The 17,905-nt window shown below is 35.1% G+C and overlaps 1 protein-coding gene across 1 annotated transcript in view; it reads right to left on the bottom strand.

Annotated features, from left to right (window-relative positions):
* LOC128992173 (inactive ubiquitin carboxyl-terminal hydrolase MINDY-4B-like) overlaps positions 1–17,378 on the bottom strand; it is a 45,424-nt gene extending 28,046 nt beyond the window's left edge. Inside the window, exons 1-2 of the mRNA XM_054415620.1 lie at positions 17,300–17,378; positions 2,194–2,356 (exon numbers count right to left, since the gene is read on the bottom strand). Coding sequence (XP_054271595.1) covers positions 2,194–2,356; positions 17,300–17,353 — 217 coding nt within the window. The 5' untranslated portion in view covers positions 17,354–17,378. The remainder of the gene's footprint in view (positions 1–2,193; positions 2,357–17,299) is intronic.
* Positions 17,379–17,905: the final 527 nt, after the last annotated feature.

Genomic DNA, 17,905 nt, shown 5'->3' with positions numbered 1-17,905 from the left:
TTGCATACTTTCTATAATAAATTATGCATAAAATAATAAAACGTATGCTTAGTTTTACAAACAATTTTTTAATAACTATTGTAATCAGGCATACAGAAGGCTTAACTATTCATTTACCTTAGAATCGCAAAAACGAAGTGTAAACATCATGTAGTTTTCGTTTTGTGAACGGAGACCAATCGCTATTTACTTTAAAAAATCAATGTATCAAAATCATACTTTTATCCCCCACGACGATCTTTTATGGGTTGTTTCTTTGTTAGATTTAAACTAAGTTGGTACAATGGCTACTGTGTTATGGAAATATAGATAGACACCTATATACATAATACAATAATGGGGTTCTCTGTTACATCCCTTTTCCAGCCGTTCTACGTAACCGATTTTCACGATTGAGGTGTCCTTAAAAGCTTTTGATCCTGCGCACCTGCGAATGGTATGAAACAGGTAATTTACTCTAGGGCTTCGTATCCCTCAGAGAGTCATTGTAAAACTATTGTAAAGCTCTATTCAACTAATAACTAAAAAAATATAATCATAAAAAATGTTAATGGGTGTTGCACTGAATTTATTTGCCTTGGAAACAAGCTTTGGTCTGTATGAAACTGCGCAATCTGCGCACGGGTCCGCTTGTCTATTCTTAATGCAATAAGGGTTTTCGCTGTTACATCCCTATTGCGGCCGTCCTATCATGTTACAGACTTTTACGTTTGAGTTATCATTTAAAGCTTACGATCCAACGGAGTGACGAATGACAAATAAATATGTCCTTTAGAACTCTCCCCCCCACCCTAAAGTTTGATTTATTCTAGAGTTCACTTTCAAAGATTCGATGATGCTAACCAACCTTCTTTATAACGGGTTAGGTGAATTTTAATTTAACAGCTGATTTCTCAGATGAATGTTTAGCTACAGTCAGATTTTAGAATAGAGGCAAACCAGATTATGAAAACGGATATCAAATAGGTAACTTTTTCACCTAAATGAGTTTGCTAAATAACTATTATAAAAAATGTTAATGGGTTTGAACAAGGCCCCACTAGAAAAACGTTTTCATCACTCTTCGCCGAAAGTAACTATTTTCGATAACAGCTGTCTCCAATGAAAGTAGCTGTTTCCCAAGCTCTAATTTAGGGCGAGGGAAAATCGATCAGCTGATTTTCCCTCGCTCTAAATTTACTTTCCCTCGCTCTCGATTAGTTATCTATTAACTCACTACGCGCGCTAGTGTTTTGTTACGGTTTAATTTAATAATTTGAAACAGCTGTTTTTATTGTTGAACAATCTAAATCTATACAGAAACGGGCATTAGTTTGATTTGCTGTGTTTTTAACATAGTGCATGTTTTAAATTGCTCAAAGTATGTCTAACATTATTGATGATTTGATAAAAACAACTTAACTTATCACATTTCACCGGATAAATCACCGGAAGGATAAGAAGAGGAATACAGAAAGCTTGGACACTGGTACAAATTACAAATTGTTAAGTTAATTAACGTAAGTGACGAAGTATTTATTAATACACTTATCTAAATAATTAAAATTATGAAGCCATATATTTAAGTTGTGAAGTGTATTTTCAATGAAAAAGAGTTGTCTAATAATGCTACTGAGATATGTTATTCTGCATCTGTGTATTTTTGCGTCGTGATGAAAAGTATCGTTCATAACTCGTACCAAAAGCATTTTTCCGACACTTGCTCCAATATTCCCGTCCTCGGCTTTGCCTCACACGTGAAATTTGGGTTTCCTGTGTTCGGCTTTGCCTCACACATCAAACTTGAGCCCGTGTCGGAAAATGCCGCTTTCGGTTCTAGTAATGAAATATACTATTTTTCAAGTGGGGCCTTGGTTTGAACTGAGCTCATTTGCCTTGGAAACAAGCTTTGGACTGTATTAAACTGTGCTATCCCTTTAAGTGTGGGTGTAAATTTAACTATTTTATTTTGTTGCGAGTTATTAGTCGTATTCACACAATAATTGTCTCAAGCACACATAATCTTTGAAATTGAAATATATAATTGTTTTGCATTATTGCTATGAACCCAATTAAAATGCGCATTTTGCGCACTGGCCCCTCGAATTACCTATTATTAGTCCGAAGAAATGAGTATTTACCGGTCGCATGGTTCCAACGCGAGACGCTCTGAATCATACCAAATGAATTTTGTCCTTCGTAAGTTACACTGACCGTTAGGTACTTGTCGTGTCTCGTTGGTCCTTTTAGACACGGACACCTGCAGAGCCCTGGCGAGGATCTCGAACTTCTGCTTGTGATGGGGCGGAGTCCCTTCGCCATCCGGGGACTCTGGGCTGGACCCCTCGTCCTGGGAGAAGTCCATCTTCTTAGTCTTCTGGGAACATAATAGCAAAAGGTGAACAAATAACAAAGATATTGATTTCAGTAGTGAAAGGAAAACTATCGCAGATGTAATTTCTTTCAATCCAATATGTTTTGTGAAATCCAGCCTGAAATATATAGTTGATTTGTGATAAGCAATTTTAAGTAGTACAGGAACTTGTAATATTATTAGATAATAATTGGTAATGCTATAAGATATTTTAAGACAATTTGCGTATTATAATTATTTGAGGGATGAGAATGTCCCAACTATGAATAGTAAGCTTGAAATTAATTAATTTCTGGAATCAGATCAGGTTTATGTCTGTTTTAGGCTGAAGTCCGGGATTTTTCTTCACAAAACCTCTGGCTAGACCTTGAGGCTACAGCATTAGAACTTGTACACTATAGCCAGAATCACTTTAATACAGGCAAAGTGCCACAACTGTCTACAATTTTACCATAGACAAACACGAACAAAATTGTAGTAGGTTAATAACATGATTTATCCGGCAACGACATACAGAGTGCGCATATGAGGCTAAGACGAAGAAGGAATGAGCGTTGAAAGAATGGATTATACAGTAACTTCATTAATGACTAAGATAAACTGTTTCATTAGCCAAGAACGTGTATTTAAAGCCCAATGAGCAAGGGGGGGGGGTTGATCCAGTTTTAAATCACTAATCATCAGTCTTATGACTTTTCTCAGGATTGAACCACCAAAATTCTGATTATTTAGAGCACTATAACAGGAAGTGTTTAGTATCTACTGTTCACTTCGTTATCTTGCAAGATATTTAGGCCTAAATGTTGTTATTTGAATTAATGGATTGGTCGTAAGAATTGATAAATAAATCGCATCAAGGTTACAAGAATAATACAATTGTAATTTCAAGGTGATTTTATGTTTTAAACATAATACATTCCCTTTATTCACTGAAGACGACATAAAGTTAAGTGTCATACTGTTCACAAGTGTAAACAGTTGGACTCGTGTTACAGTGATCGCAATGCTCCATTATCCCATTACAATAGTTTAACCACTAGAGCGCCTTCACTACCCAGTCTGGGACGATCAACAGATGTTTTGTCACGAGTTCATGTCACGCAGGTCTGCGATCACGTCAGAACCTTCTCTGAAACACTTTGTCACCAGTGTCTGTTCTCTTGAAATTGTACCGTCAACCTCTTCAATCATTTATGTCGATTGTCGAGAGTTCAATCTATATAGTGTAGTTTGTATTAGATCAGTTTTACATGGAGAGTATCTTAGTCAATAAATCGCTTTTTATTTTGAAATTAAATGCACAATTAGGTACTAAATACTATGGTGTATCATATCTGCTTTGCTTGTCACGAAACTTTAAGCGCTCTAAAACAAGGTGGTTGTTTTCAGAAAATATTATCTTATTTTTTAACCATAAGTTTTACATTTCTTGAAAATTTTTCTTAACTGAATATGATTCCAGCAGAACAAAACAGTGATCTTACTAAAACTGGAACCAATCTTAAACACAAAAATAAGAGCTGCGAAACGCACGGTCATCTCAGTTTAGAAACCTTTACAAGAATTTTCTTGTTTTAGTAGAAACCAATTCAGCTTTGCTGTACGCCAATTACCAATTACAATTGCCTGTAGTTACCAATTCACGTGTTTAAATCGTCATTCCTGGACCAAACAAAAACTCAAACATTACGTTACGAATTTCCACAACTCAAAAGTTTACCCGCACTGGTTCAATTTTTCCACAACACTTTGTTAATTAATACTATATACTATATCAAATACGAAATAGTATTGCGAAGCATCAAAATGGCGGCTGTTCGAGTAACTCTTAAGTTTTGGAAATATTTATCGTTACATTTTATAGTTTTAAGGTTTGTCTTTGGCTCAGGAATGATACATTTAATATCGGTTGGGTTCGGGAATACCATTTATACCTTCACCAAAATCCATACTAAGACAAATGTATAACCCAAAATGTTGTTGATGAACATAATTTATTCTACAAATAGCAATTTATTCTTAAACACAACTCCCAAGGACACAGACTGGCGGTGCTGGGTGTAAGTAGGTGACGGATCAATCTGTAGAGCTAAAGCCATCAACCCTATCCACCCCTACTCCAACTCTGTCTCAGTAAGCCATTCAAGAATAGTACATATTTAAACCAGAAGGTTTTTCCATAAAAATGTTGTCGTTAATTAGTTTTGCTTCCAGTGAGGGAACAGAGAATAACCTGACAACCTCCAATCGTTACTGGTAGATTCTATGAGCCATTGGTGTTATAAAATTAATTAGTCGTCCCAGCTAAAAAGTCAGTAACAAACATAAGAAAAATTATATCACCGATCCCACACTCATAAATAATTTTATATTCTGGTTAAACTATATCACTTATAAGACAAACTATTTAAGTTAACATTATTACAAAGATTATATTAAATAACGTAAAACAGTAAAAACCATGTCCCTTCTATCATATTATATCCTATACATGTTCCTATCAGGAATCTCGAATAGACTACTCTGGATCCAAAAATCCGATTTCGATTGAATTTCAGGAACATATTATGCAATCCAATAACTCCTCCTTCAATCGGTTCGAAACCCCCGTATGAGATCAGGCTTTTTGTTACAACTAGTGTTTAACAAAATGACCGTCAACCGGAGTTCAAAATATACAATTCAGTACAATGTTACATTGCTGTCTCACCCTTATTGTTTGGGGTTAGGAAACAACCATCCTCCCTATACAAGACAAAATAGTAAACAAATTAAAAATGTAAAATAATAGGTTGGTAATGAAATAATAAATAGTGTATAAAATAATAATTTGCACACGTTACATAATCAAATCATAACATTTCCCGAAAATTAAAGACTACTGTTATGAAAACATTGCACTGATTTTAGCACGAAAAATAGCTATGCCTAATTGTTGCATTTACTTACTTTTGTGCACTCATTTTTTGTCGCACTCCAGCATTCCAACCAAACAACACAAAACAGTGTGCTTTTATAAGGCACGTAAGTGAGACGTGAATACGTGAACACTTGAAAATAAGTTGGCAACACATACTACGACTACGATCAGCTGGTGCAACGTTTCCCGTTTCGTTCAACGTTAACGTAAGGATTTAACCTAACCTAAAAACGCGTTGTATAGTGTTTGAAAGACTTTATATGCTTTATTTATATGATTTTTAGTAACATTTAGGAAAAATATAATGTGTAGCACGAGTGCAAAGTGTCTTTGCTACACACTAGTTAGAAAAAAAAAAACTGTAGCCAAAGGCAGATTTCAGGAAGTGTTTAATAAATCCGTTTGAATTTGCTACCCGTATTCTAGTATACTAAATAAATCGTTACTAGACCTATAGTTTGTTGTGAAAGTGTGACGGCACTGGGTAGGCAATCGAGGTACACAAGGTAGGCAGCCCAGCCGGTCTGACACAGGACTTGCTACGGTTTATAGAAACGATGTAAAGAAGTAAAGAAATACGTCGTTCTGTCAAGAAGTAAAATAATTATTTTTTGTTAACTTCCATTCTCCCCTTTAAAAACCTGTCTTAATATTTATGATGAATTTTCGCCATAAATAGAAAGGGGTATGTTTAGCAATCAACCTCCAACAATCAGCCAATGTTCAGTCTATGGTTCGTATTTTAGTGTATTTTACACAATATTATGCAGGCACAATATTAAAGTGCCAACAGCCATATGTGTGAAAATATTTGTGCCATTGTACAGTTGTAATAAAATAGAATACCAAGAACCTGTATCAGTTTGGTCGTGGGAACTACAGTCCCATTATCAGAGGGTGCCGTCAGGGGCGCACGAAACATGCATAGAGGCCACTCCTGATACTGGCTGAGTTTATATGGCATGTTAAACAAAATATACTAGTTCAGTGCTTAATTTAATACCCTTATAAACATTTCTGAATATTAAAAAAAGTATTGACTGTATTCTAGTATCATAACCACAGAGTAGCCTAAAGCATAAGTTATAACCTCTTCCATAAAATAAATAGAGAAACATTCAGTCGACTAGTGCACGACGACTAGTACAAATCTTCTGACTATTGTCAGGATCGAACCGGCAACTTTTGATTACTAGATGAGCATCATAACCACTCAGATACCAAGGCCACACTAAAAAACAGGGTTTAGTGTGGCCTTGCAGATACCCAGCTACAGAGAGGAAAACGTCAATATTTACTTTACAAAGTCACACATGTTTGAAAGCCCTTAACCACTGAATACAGCAAAATCTAGAAATAAACCTGACATAATCCTGGGTCTAGATTGTCTTTGTGCGAAATTTCAGTCATCTAATCCTATGACTTTTCGAGATGAAAATGGGCAAATACGGCCTATTCTTATAGAGTTATAACAGCAAAGAGTGAATTGATAGATTCACTGCAGGTACTAGAAGTAGTGTAACAAGAGCGAAACTTGCCTATGAGTGATGACTAATTTGTGACGCCTCAAGATGGCGTCTTGTTTGGTCAATATTCAATAGAGGGTGCAATTACGGTAGACACGGAACACAAACACGTGAGGGTGACAGGGGGAACACAACACAATGTTATACTTGCTTACAACTCTAAGAGCCACTTGGATCTATATTTACTTTAGAATAATCTGGAAACGAAGTCATGTTTATATAGTTCTCCACTTTGCTTCAGAAGTGATTTAACACGATAGACACATTTGTGTATAACCATTTGCTATAGAAAACATTCTGTAAATTAACTAAGTTTCTACGTTAGAAAATGGCCTTTAAAGGACAAAAAGGTTTTCTTGTTTTGACCTTTGTACGAAATCTATTATATTATTAAAGTGATACATTCAAATTTTATGTAAACGGTTAAGGTCATTTACCAAATAAAAATATAGTCATATGGCATATCAAAATGAAGCTTAGAGTGTGTAGATTTGCCGAAAAGTATTGATATGGACGAACTCCCTAAGGTCTCTGCCCCACAGGCTGATTTCCAAAGGGTTACGCCTTGCATGTTTTGGAAGTTAACGTTATTCGATTAATTCAGTGAACAACAGCTGGCCAATGCAATTGACAATATGGTTTGTTTGTTTACATTTTTGTTTACTTATTTTATTATTTACTTTTATGTAAAAGAGGTGCGGTGAATGGGCAGTGAAGCTATTTCTAGCTGTTTGATACAAGTGAGTTATTTAAGGTGTTCGGAATACGATGAATATGAGATTAACAAACCATCTATGTTGTTCGTTCCAAGAGGTTGTCACCGATCTTTAACAGGTCTCCATTTCATTGAAAAGTATTAAAGTAAAGTATTATAGACGTCTTGAAAGAGAGCGGCGAGTTCAGGTACAACCGTACCCACGCCCACCTCGGCCACCTTAGGACGTAAGGTGTGAAGGTTCCACTGCTTTTAACATTAATATATAAAAAAAAACACATGAAATATAAAGTCAAAGTTTATTAAATTAATTTAATCGTGGCTTCTGATAAACACCCGTGAATTCGCGGGTAGAACCTCTTGTATAAGTTTAAAACAGGACTTGAACATTAGTTTAAGAACGTTAATGTCCCTTTACTCTTGTCACATATTTCAGATCCGCCCATTGATAAAATCTTGTAATGCCTACGTAGCTTGTCTGTACCAACAGCTATGAATGACTTTGATGTATATCCCCCCCCAGTCCATGAAAAACCAAACTTTCTTGTTAATGTATGTTTAATCCTAATTTAATCTTAAGAGTATTTAAATTATATTTCCACGCAAGTAATTTGAAGTTAACATTTAAAATATTTCAATTAAATTTGATACATTGTTCCAATGGAAATAAACCCATTAAAATTTGCCTACTTATAGTAAATTTGTGTCAAATACTGATGACACTAAAGATTTACATAAACCTACTCGTATTATGTTTAATGCACTTAATTTTTGTCAATATTTCAAAAAATTACTAAGTAATACCTTTAGTAAGCATAAAATGAGATCTCGATCTACTCCATGCCGACTTTTAACTGCCTACTTCCTCGGCCGCACAAAGCTTATATCCTGACGAGGGGCGGAGGGGGTATTTTGCATGTTTCAACTGTCAGTTACAAAAGATAACATCAATGCTTGTGTCAGACGTGCCATTCTAGTGTCAGCTGGCATCTGTTGCCGACATAACAATATGAAACGCAACAACACGAGATATTCTGCAGAAACTCTCATGTCTGGAATATCATACTGCATGCAACTATCATGAGGAAATGTCTCAATTTATACGCTGTTGATCTCTGAAAAATTTTGAGCCTTTTACGAAGAGATCACACTTACTTAAGTCGTGTTGTGTCAAAGCTAGAACTCTAGAACTTGTAAAATCAACTGTATTATTTACCTGTATTAGGACGTTCCGGGCTCGCACGATTGTGCGAGTTTAACTTCGTAGAACAGTTTTCAAATGTAGCTGTTTCAACATACTGAAAGACGGCATTGCCTGTGACCGATATGCCTAAGAACGTTATTAGTCTCCATTTCCTACAATTCACAGTGAACGTCAATGCTTTTATTTTATAACGTACCTGGAACGAACTCAAGCACTCAATGGTGTAACATCACATTTTATATTCTTGAACAGTGAATTTGTAATTTCAAATCAGTTCACGATGTACAGTGTTTTTAGTGTAAACCCGATGATCCGATGATGTGTTTGGACACGGCCAGCTCTACGCCCGCTTATGAAATTACCATCATCCGATGATGGTAATTTCATAAGCGGGCGTAGAGCTGGCCGTGTCCAAACACAGGTTTCGGAAGATACACTATAACTTTGCCAATTGACTGTCCTTGCGCCTTAATTGTTGATGGCCATTGCGAATTCCGGAATAATAGGGAACTGTGTACTGTGTCCGTTCCAAAGCGAAAGGGACACAGTGTCAGAAGGTAGCAAGTTAATTCTTGGAATCAGTACACGGAGAGATGGAACTCCAGCTAAATACTGCTACGATTACCGGTAATATTTGTCCAGCGACGCTGTGGCATGTCTTTAAAAAAGCAGAGAAGAGAACTAAAGAAGTGCGCATTAAAAAGCAAGCAATAGTGGATTAAATAAAAACTAACTTAAGTCATGTAATCACCCACACATTATTTGTTTTCATTACAACATAAACATATACAAATATTACCAGTTGTTAAAAGAAATAGCTCGAACCTATGTAAACAAAATACCCCCACCGCAGCAAACCTGCCGACTAAGCGAATTTCCATTTGTCTGAATTGATTTTCAGTTAAATTATATTTTAATAACATTATGTTTAACGAGCACCTAGGTTTGCTGCTACAAGGAAACAAATAAAGTGTGTTTTTGAGTAAAATATTGATAGCTTAGTACAAAATAAATAAATTTGACAAGTTTGATCAAAATATATTCATAAACAAGCAAACTACAACATTTGACAATATTCTCCATAAGAATAACATGGGAATTTTAAATTTACAATTTTTTAAATTTTCTCCGTTACTAATAACTGAACAAAAATACTTTTATATACTAAATTATTTGTTTTTTTAAGCTCTTTAAAAAGGTCTAAACAGAAATTGGGAAATTTTGTGTTTTGAGGGGCAAAAGTGAGAAAAACCAATTTTTACCCCATAAAACCCCCCGTAAAGCCCCGTTCCCATGGTCCGATCGTGCTGGTTCGCGAACTCATTCAAGTTTATCCCGCTTTACACCTTTAAACCAAATTTCATCAAAATCGGACAAAAATTACTCAAGTTATCGCGTTCACGGACGTATATATATATATATGTCTATATATATATGTCTATATATATATATATATATACATATATAAAAATTTGAACGAATAGTGTTTTTGGCCTCTGGGGACATCAAAAGGAAAAAGTAAATCGGTCCCGGGTCTAGGTCTTACCGTGCCACCTACGGTAATAGCTACTTCCCTATAGGGAAATTCGCTAAAAGGTAAACATTGGAACTTCAAAAGCCAATGGGGCAGAGCCCAAATGGACGTTTTAAACATGTCAGTCATACCTTATGTGACATCTTCACAATGAAGTATATAAAATGAGCAGTAAACTAACAAAATCTGTTGAGAAATGTAGACAGTTTTTGATACACTAGATGCTCCCTGGTGAGGATTAACGTGTCCGCTCTAGTGAGTACTACGACTATCCGCAGTACTATCCTGATAATTACTTAATTAGACCAATTCGTTAATTACAAGGAAAAATGTGGTTCGGTTAGTGGAAACCGAACCACATTTTTCCAAGTGACTATTTTCTGATAGCCAAACTCAAACTCCATGGTTAGCCTGATTTGAACTTGGGCCTTCGAGTACAGAATGATTCTTAAACAGATCGCACTCAGACCCAGTTTCCTTTTAAAAATTCGTAGAACCTTTTTAAAACACGTCAAGTAAATCTCTCTCGAAGTACTTGACCTAGTGTTGCCGTCAGAAGTGAGATTGTGATATTGGAAGCAGTTTAAATTTTCAGGCTGATAGACAAGTTCTCGTGTCTGATGGCTGGTGGCTCGTGTCTAGAACTACAAGGGAAGGTGGTGGAGGCCCAAGGTCACGACCATCAGCCTTCGATCCGGCGAATCGCCGACCACTTCTGGGAAAATGTCGTGTGTAAATCTCACTTTGTATCAATTACATCCCTATATTGTAGTTATTGTAATCAAGTTTTGGCGAGCTGTTGATTGAACGTGTTGAATGTGGACGTAGCTCATTATGTTAAATTACTATAGTACTCTTGGTCACCCTCATCGTAATAATTTCCGAAAATACACTATCAAGACAAATGCATAGGAAATAGTTTTTGTTCTAATCGGTATACAAACTATTTGGTTTGCCCGTGCTCCACAACGTGATGAGAATGTGGATAGGAATACTGTTGTTTTTAAAATCTAGTATAAAAAACAGTTACACTCTTACTGTAGATTATAGTTACATACAAAGCGTTCGTTATCGCTTATTTTAAAATCTGTATCTATACTGTTATATGAGTAACGTTTGCGCACTAAGATTTCAAAAACGGCTCCTATGATTTCCTCCAAATTGTTAGAAATCTTAGTTTTAGGCTAAAAACAATATCCATGCTAGGCTCAGTTCTGGGAAAGTTTGTTTTTCGTTAAAAACTTAAAATTAAATTTAATATTTTTACCTGTATTCTTAATGGATTGTTAAGTAACTATGGTAGTTTTAAGAAAATGTAAATAAATGAATCGTAAATGCTTGTAACAAATCATCTACAGCACAGAAGCAAATTACTAAATACAGTACAAAAGAAAAGGATAATATACGAATTCTATTTAGCATTGATTATAAAATGCACTTGGGATTACGACTATCCGTAGGGTCTTTTACAGCAAAACAATATACACGAGGCTAATATTGAACTAACTCTCAAGGAAAAGAAAAGGACGGTTTGTAGTTTTCAACGATGCTAAATGAACGATGCGGAATGGGCGCGTTGTTTGATGATTCCACATATAATAAAATTGGTGAACATACATATAGAAAAAAAACATTGCCACAAACAAATTGAGAACCTCCTCCTTTTGTTGGTAGTGGGGGAGTCGGTTAAAAATAGAAACGGAATGGGCCATGAACATAAACACAGATGACCCGAAAATATAAATGTTTGTATTATTATTTCAAGCAACTGTCAAAAAACGCCCAAACCCCGTGTAGAGATTATTTGTATAGATTCTATCCAGTGACGTCATTATTTTATGATTTTGATCCATATAGTTTCATTTTCATAGTTTCAGTTCTAATATCCGTTCCGCGATGCTAATGACTAAAATAATCAACCAACCACGTTATAAGCAACCAGAGAACACATAATACTCTAAACTCGCAACAATGCTAGTCAACAGCTGATGTTAAATATTATCACAACTCATGAGTTTGTTATTAAATTATATCTATCTATCGTATATATACTGTATAATTAATACGCTACATGAAACTTTGTCGGTTGAAGTCCTCCGCCATTTCTTAACCGATTTTACCCATTGACGTCTCATTGGAAAGACCATGTCGCGTAGATTTGCAAACTGGCCTTACATTTTTGAAAAAGTCCCTTGGGCTCTGCCCCAGTGGCTTTGAAAGTTCTCATCCTTATGAAGAACATAATTGTTTACATTTTGATCAGCTGTATAATTTAATAGCTGTTACTTTATTTATTTTTCAATTCAATGGAACGCATTGAGTACATTTATTTACTATTTGAGTTTGTGTAAACATAACCCCCAAGACGGATCGTGTAAGTATGGTTGTATCTTAAATTTGTGTATTTATCGTTGTTTTGTGTCGCTATAATTTGTTGATTTGTTGTTTTTTTCAAATGCCTCCGACGCCCGACGCAACGAAAACGAAACATAGACAGGAGGCGAAATCATGATAACAGCTACAGAACAGTGGCGCGTAATAGGCTTAACTCACCACAGTCAGCACCTGACCCTGGTCAATCTCAACTATTAGGTTTCAAATGCGCCATATCACTACTAGTCCAGTCAATGAATGATCCAAAAGTAGGTGTAGAGTGCGTGAGCAGGTAACTAAGCGATTCCTTCAGAAACTTGTTCAGGGGGCTTAGGGTGTTAACATATCAAAAGTCCTGACTCCTAGGTGGTGAGCCAGGGGGTGGAGGGGGGAAAAAGGGGGGGGAAGGTACGCATTTTGGGTTTTTTGATTATATCTCGAAAACTATCAACTTTTTGTATAATATAGTAAATTATAAAATTGAAGAAGATTAAATTTTCTACAAGAAAAGTATATAGGCCTAATGTGTTTATTTTGGTTCAACAGATTACGAGTTATAACTTATTTAATTGATATCTTATTAAAATACTCCTTCCATAAGAAATACATGTAAATTAGTATGCGAAATGGGGCGAATCCTATCCGCCCAAAGGAAATATAACTGATATTCTTGAAATCTTGACAAAATTTCCAGCAATTTGACACTTTAATCATGCAATTTTGTCAAAAATTAAAGCGAGGGTGAGCGTTTAAAATTAGGATGATTTAAGGTTTTTTTTTATATTTCCAATAAAAAATACCAAAACTCGACATTTTGTTACCTCGCCCTCGCCTTAATTTTTGATCAATTTTAATGATTAAAGTGTCAAATTACTGAAAATTTTGTCAAGATTTCCATAATATCATTTATGTTTCCTTTGGGCGGATAGGATTCGCCCCATTTCGCATACTAATTTACATGTATTTCTTATGGAAGAAGATTTTAATAAGATATCAATTAAATAAGTTATAACTCGCAATCTGTTGAACCAAAATAAACACATTATATACTTTTCTTGTAGAAAATTTAATTTTCTTCAATTTTATAATTTACTATAGTATACAAAAAGTTGATAGTTTTCGAGATATAATCAAAAAACCCAAAATGGGTACCTTTTCCCCCCCTTTTTCCCCCTCCACCCCCTGGCTCACCACCTAGGAGTCAGGACTTTTGATATGTTAACACCCTAAGCCCCCTGAACAAGTTTCTAAAGGAATCGCTTAGTTACCTGCTCACGCACTCTACACCTCATTCCTTGACTGGACTATACCCCAAATCGACTTTTCGTTCTCAATTGGCCCTGACCTGTGTTGCCTTTACAGTGAGACATTTTGAGAAGGAGAAAACCGGCCGGAATGCTTTAAAGAGGACTAAGTCCTAAAACAGCCTCAGTCCAGTAGGGTTTCAGATAGTTTCAGCCGTCTGGATTGGAACGTCACGAAGAACGAACGAACGAAATAAACATGATCTGAGTTACACACCTCTAATCTTTGAGTTGACTCTTTTAAACTCATTGTAAGTATGACTGTTATTCGTTATTTCGTTTTGTTATTCGTTTTGAAAACACCTGTAATAGGTACTTTGCAATTGCTCGAATTCGAGCAACATGTACACTAGTTGTAAATCATTTTATTAGACTGTTTGTCTGTATAAAAATAACAATGAAGAGGGAACGTCAACTACTTCTTGTCCATGATGAATTTATTTCTTTACAATTTATATGAGTTCCCTGAAGTTATCTTATTCGTCTTTAGTGAGCTGTTAAAACTTGATTATTAATACAAGACTAAATGACTAAAGTTATTTACACATAAAGCTGTAAAGATAATCTTATTTCTTAATTTATAAAAATACTCAGATTTCTGTTTAGTTTTAACTTACAAAATTTATGTTATTTGTATAAATTGTAGCCTACGAGCCCGCTCTTCAAAGAAGGTGACTGGTGGGTGGGGGGGGGGGTTTATTGTTTACCATCTCAGTGCAATAAGAAGACGCAGCAACATACTCCAAATATTTGTGTAATGGCTGCATTTAAAATCCATCGGGCTTGAGCTTGATGTCAAATAGTTTTCAATAATTAAAGAGCGTGTTTTTGGACTGTTTATTAATTTTAATTGCATTATGATATCATGCTAATATAATACCTTTCCATGGACATGGATTTGCTAAATAAAATTGTTAATATGTTATTAGTTCGACATATAATGTGTTCTTTTTATCTGGAATATTTTATAAATTGTCTTTAAAGGCTTTTGATTTGAATCTCTTACTTGCTACACTATATTTTTTACATGTCATAAAAAGTCGTCTTATTTGTGAGTTAGTACATAAATTAAAAGAGGCAGTCACATCAGTCTATGGATATTGTTAGTTATAATAAATTTCCTATTTACGAGTTTAGTTAAATTTTGATTTGAGAATAGTTCAAATCAAATCAAATCATTTATTGCCGTAAAACATACAAAACATACGTATGGCATCGTCATATTTTACAATAAATTTCTATTTACAAAACTGGACACCTTAAATAAGTGATAAATTCGTCAACATCATACACACTTATTTCTATCAAAAGAGATTTCAAATGCACTTTGAATTTTTTATCATCTAAGCATTTTACATTATGTGGCAGCAAATTAAAGATTTTCTTACCTAATTCAAAAGTAGATTTAATGGTAGTCTGATAATTACATTGGTGAATTCTGATAAAATGGCTCTGTCTGGTAAAGTATGAATGTACTGAATTGTTGGCAGGAATATTATTAAGATTTTCTTTAATGTACAACAAAGAATCCAGTAAGTATAATGAAGGTACAGTTAGCACACCAAGTTTTCTAAACAAAGGTTTACAGTGAGTTTTTCTTTTTACTTTACAAATGATTCTTAAAGCTTTCTTCTGCAAAATCAGTAATTTTTTAACGCTGCTGTCACATCCCCACACTACAATTCCATACGATAGGTGACTCTAAATGTGAGCAAAGTATATTGACATCAGAACATCAAAATCAACAATCAACCTGAGACGTCTAATCATAAAAATACCTTTACACACTTTTTTGCACACACTGACAACATGATTATTCATTTAATGTTAGGTTGCAGAACTATACCTAGAAATTTAACCTCTTCAGGTGTGTAGTGAGAACAAGAACTTAGGTTAAATTTGAGGATTTGAGTTTTCTTCTTGTTGAGACACAGAAAATTTGCAGCCGTCCAGTCCTCAACAGTCATGTTGATATTATTGAGAATCTGATTCGCTAAATTATCATTTGAGCAACTTATCTGAACTGCAAGGTCATCAGCGTACATGTATGGCGATACACAAACATTACTTAAAGCTACTGGTAAATCATTAACATATATTATAAACATAGTTGGACCAAAAATTGAACCTTGAGGAACACCTGTGTCAACCTTTAAATACTGAGAGGAACTACCATTAAAAAATACATATTGATATCTGTCTGACAAGTATGACATAACTAACCTAACTTACTGATTATCAAAACCGTAGAACTCAAGTTTTCTAGCCAAAACATCATGGTTTATGGTATCAATTATGTTATACGAGAGTAATTCGCTGTTTGCTGTTTTACCGAGAAGTCAAATCAAAATCTTTCGATTTAATCAATTAAAAACAACTAACAATAGCGTCGGAACTATAGTGAACCATGCTAATTACAACAACTTTCTTATAGATTATGAGTTTTTAGCGAATTTCCCTATAGGGAAGTAGCTATTACCGTAGGTGGCACGGTAAGACCTAGACCCGGGACCGATTTACTTTTTCATTTTGATGTCCCCAGAGGCCAAAAACACCATTCGTTCAAATTTTTATATATGTATATATATATAGACTTATATATATACGTCCGTGAACGCGATAACTTGAGTAATTGTTGTCCGATTTTGATGAAATTTGGTTTAAAGGTGTAAAGCAGGATAAACTTGAATGAGTTCGCGAACCAGCACGATCGGACCATGGGAACGGGGCTTTACAAGGGGTTTTATGGGGTAAACATTGGTTTTTCTCACTTTTGACCCTCAAAACACAAAATTTCCCGATTTCTCTTTAAACCTTTTTAAAGAGCTTAAAAAAACAAATAATTTAGTATATAAATGTATTTTTGTTCGATTATTAGTAACGGAGAAAATTAAAAAAATTGTAAATTTAAAATTCCCATGTTATTCTTATGGAGAATATTGTCAAATGTTGTAGTTTGCTTGTTTATGGATATATTTTGATCAAACTTGGCAAATTTATTTATTTTGTACTAAGCTATCAATATTTTACTCAAAAACACACTTTATTAGTTTCCTTGTAGCAGCAAACCTAGGTACTCGTTAAACCTAATGTTATTAAAATATATTTAACTGAAAATCAATTCAGACAAATGGAAATTCGCTTAGTCGGCAGGTTTGCTGCGGCGGGGGTATTTAATATTTCCTCGAGCAAGTAAACCATTTTGCTTCCTTTCCATTATTTGCCATTTTTACGTAGGTTAGGTTTGGTTCTTATCTTAAATTAGTATACGTATTGCTTGATCACACTACACAACTATTTGCAAGTGTATAAACTTTTAGAATTTAAACGCGGAATCCCCTGATTTTCATGAGTGTAGATCTAAGGTTACCTTGAGGGCGGCATGGGCTATGCGGGATAGAGCGGCGGCTGCGGTTTCGTTCATAGCAGGAAAGAGCGAAGTGATTGTTGTGAGTGGAGAGACAAATAAGCGGATCTCGGATAGAGCGCTACTGTCGGCGGAACTCCTAGACACCACAAACTATTAACTTCTCGACGGGCTACTGTAACTTTTCTCAAGCTTTTACAGTTTTCAGATCACTTAACTTCAACGAAATTTAATTAAGGGATTTGCCATGCAACCCTATTTTCGCCCGGTTTAATGGCGAGCTTTGAAGGATTGTTAGGAAGGTAACAATCTATATATTAATTTGAAACTGTTTTTCTTTGTCACAGCTATTTTGAGAGAACGGCTGGGCGTAGAAACTTGGTAGAGGTGTCTAAAGAAAGGTCTTGGTCTGTAGATGAGCCATCAAAAGAGAAACATGGTAAATTCCCTTGGGGCTCTGCCCCCGTGGCCTTTAAATTAATTTGAAACTGTTTTTCTTTGTCACAGCTATTTTGAGAGAACGGCTGGGCGTAGAAACTTGGTAGAGGTGTCTAAAGAAAGGTCTTGGTCTGTAGATGAGCCATCAAAAGAGAAACATGGTAAATTCCC

This window comes from Macrosteles quadrilineatus, unplaced genomic scaffold (genome assembly GCF_028750875.1).
Source record: "Macrosteles quadrilineatus isolate MER2022 unplaced genomic scaffold, UCM_ALF_1.0 Scaffold_4__1_contigs__length_99947679, whole genome shotgun sequence".
In the NCBI taxonomy this organism is placed as follows: domain Eukaryota; kingdom Metazoa; phylum Arthropoda; class Insecta; order Hemiptera; family Cicadellidae; genus Macrosteles; species Macrosteles quadrilineatus.
The sequence above is the reverse complement of the archived record's forward strand: the minus strand, read 5'-3'. Positions and strand labels throughout refer to the sequence as shown.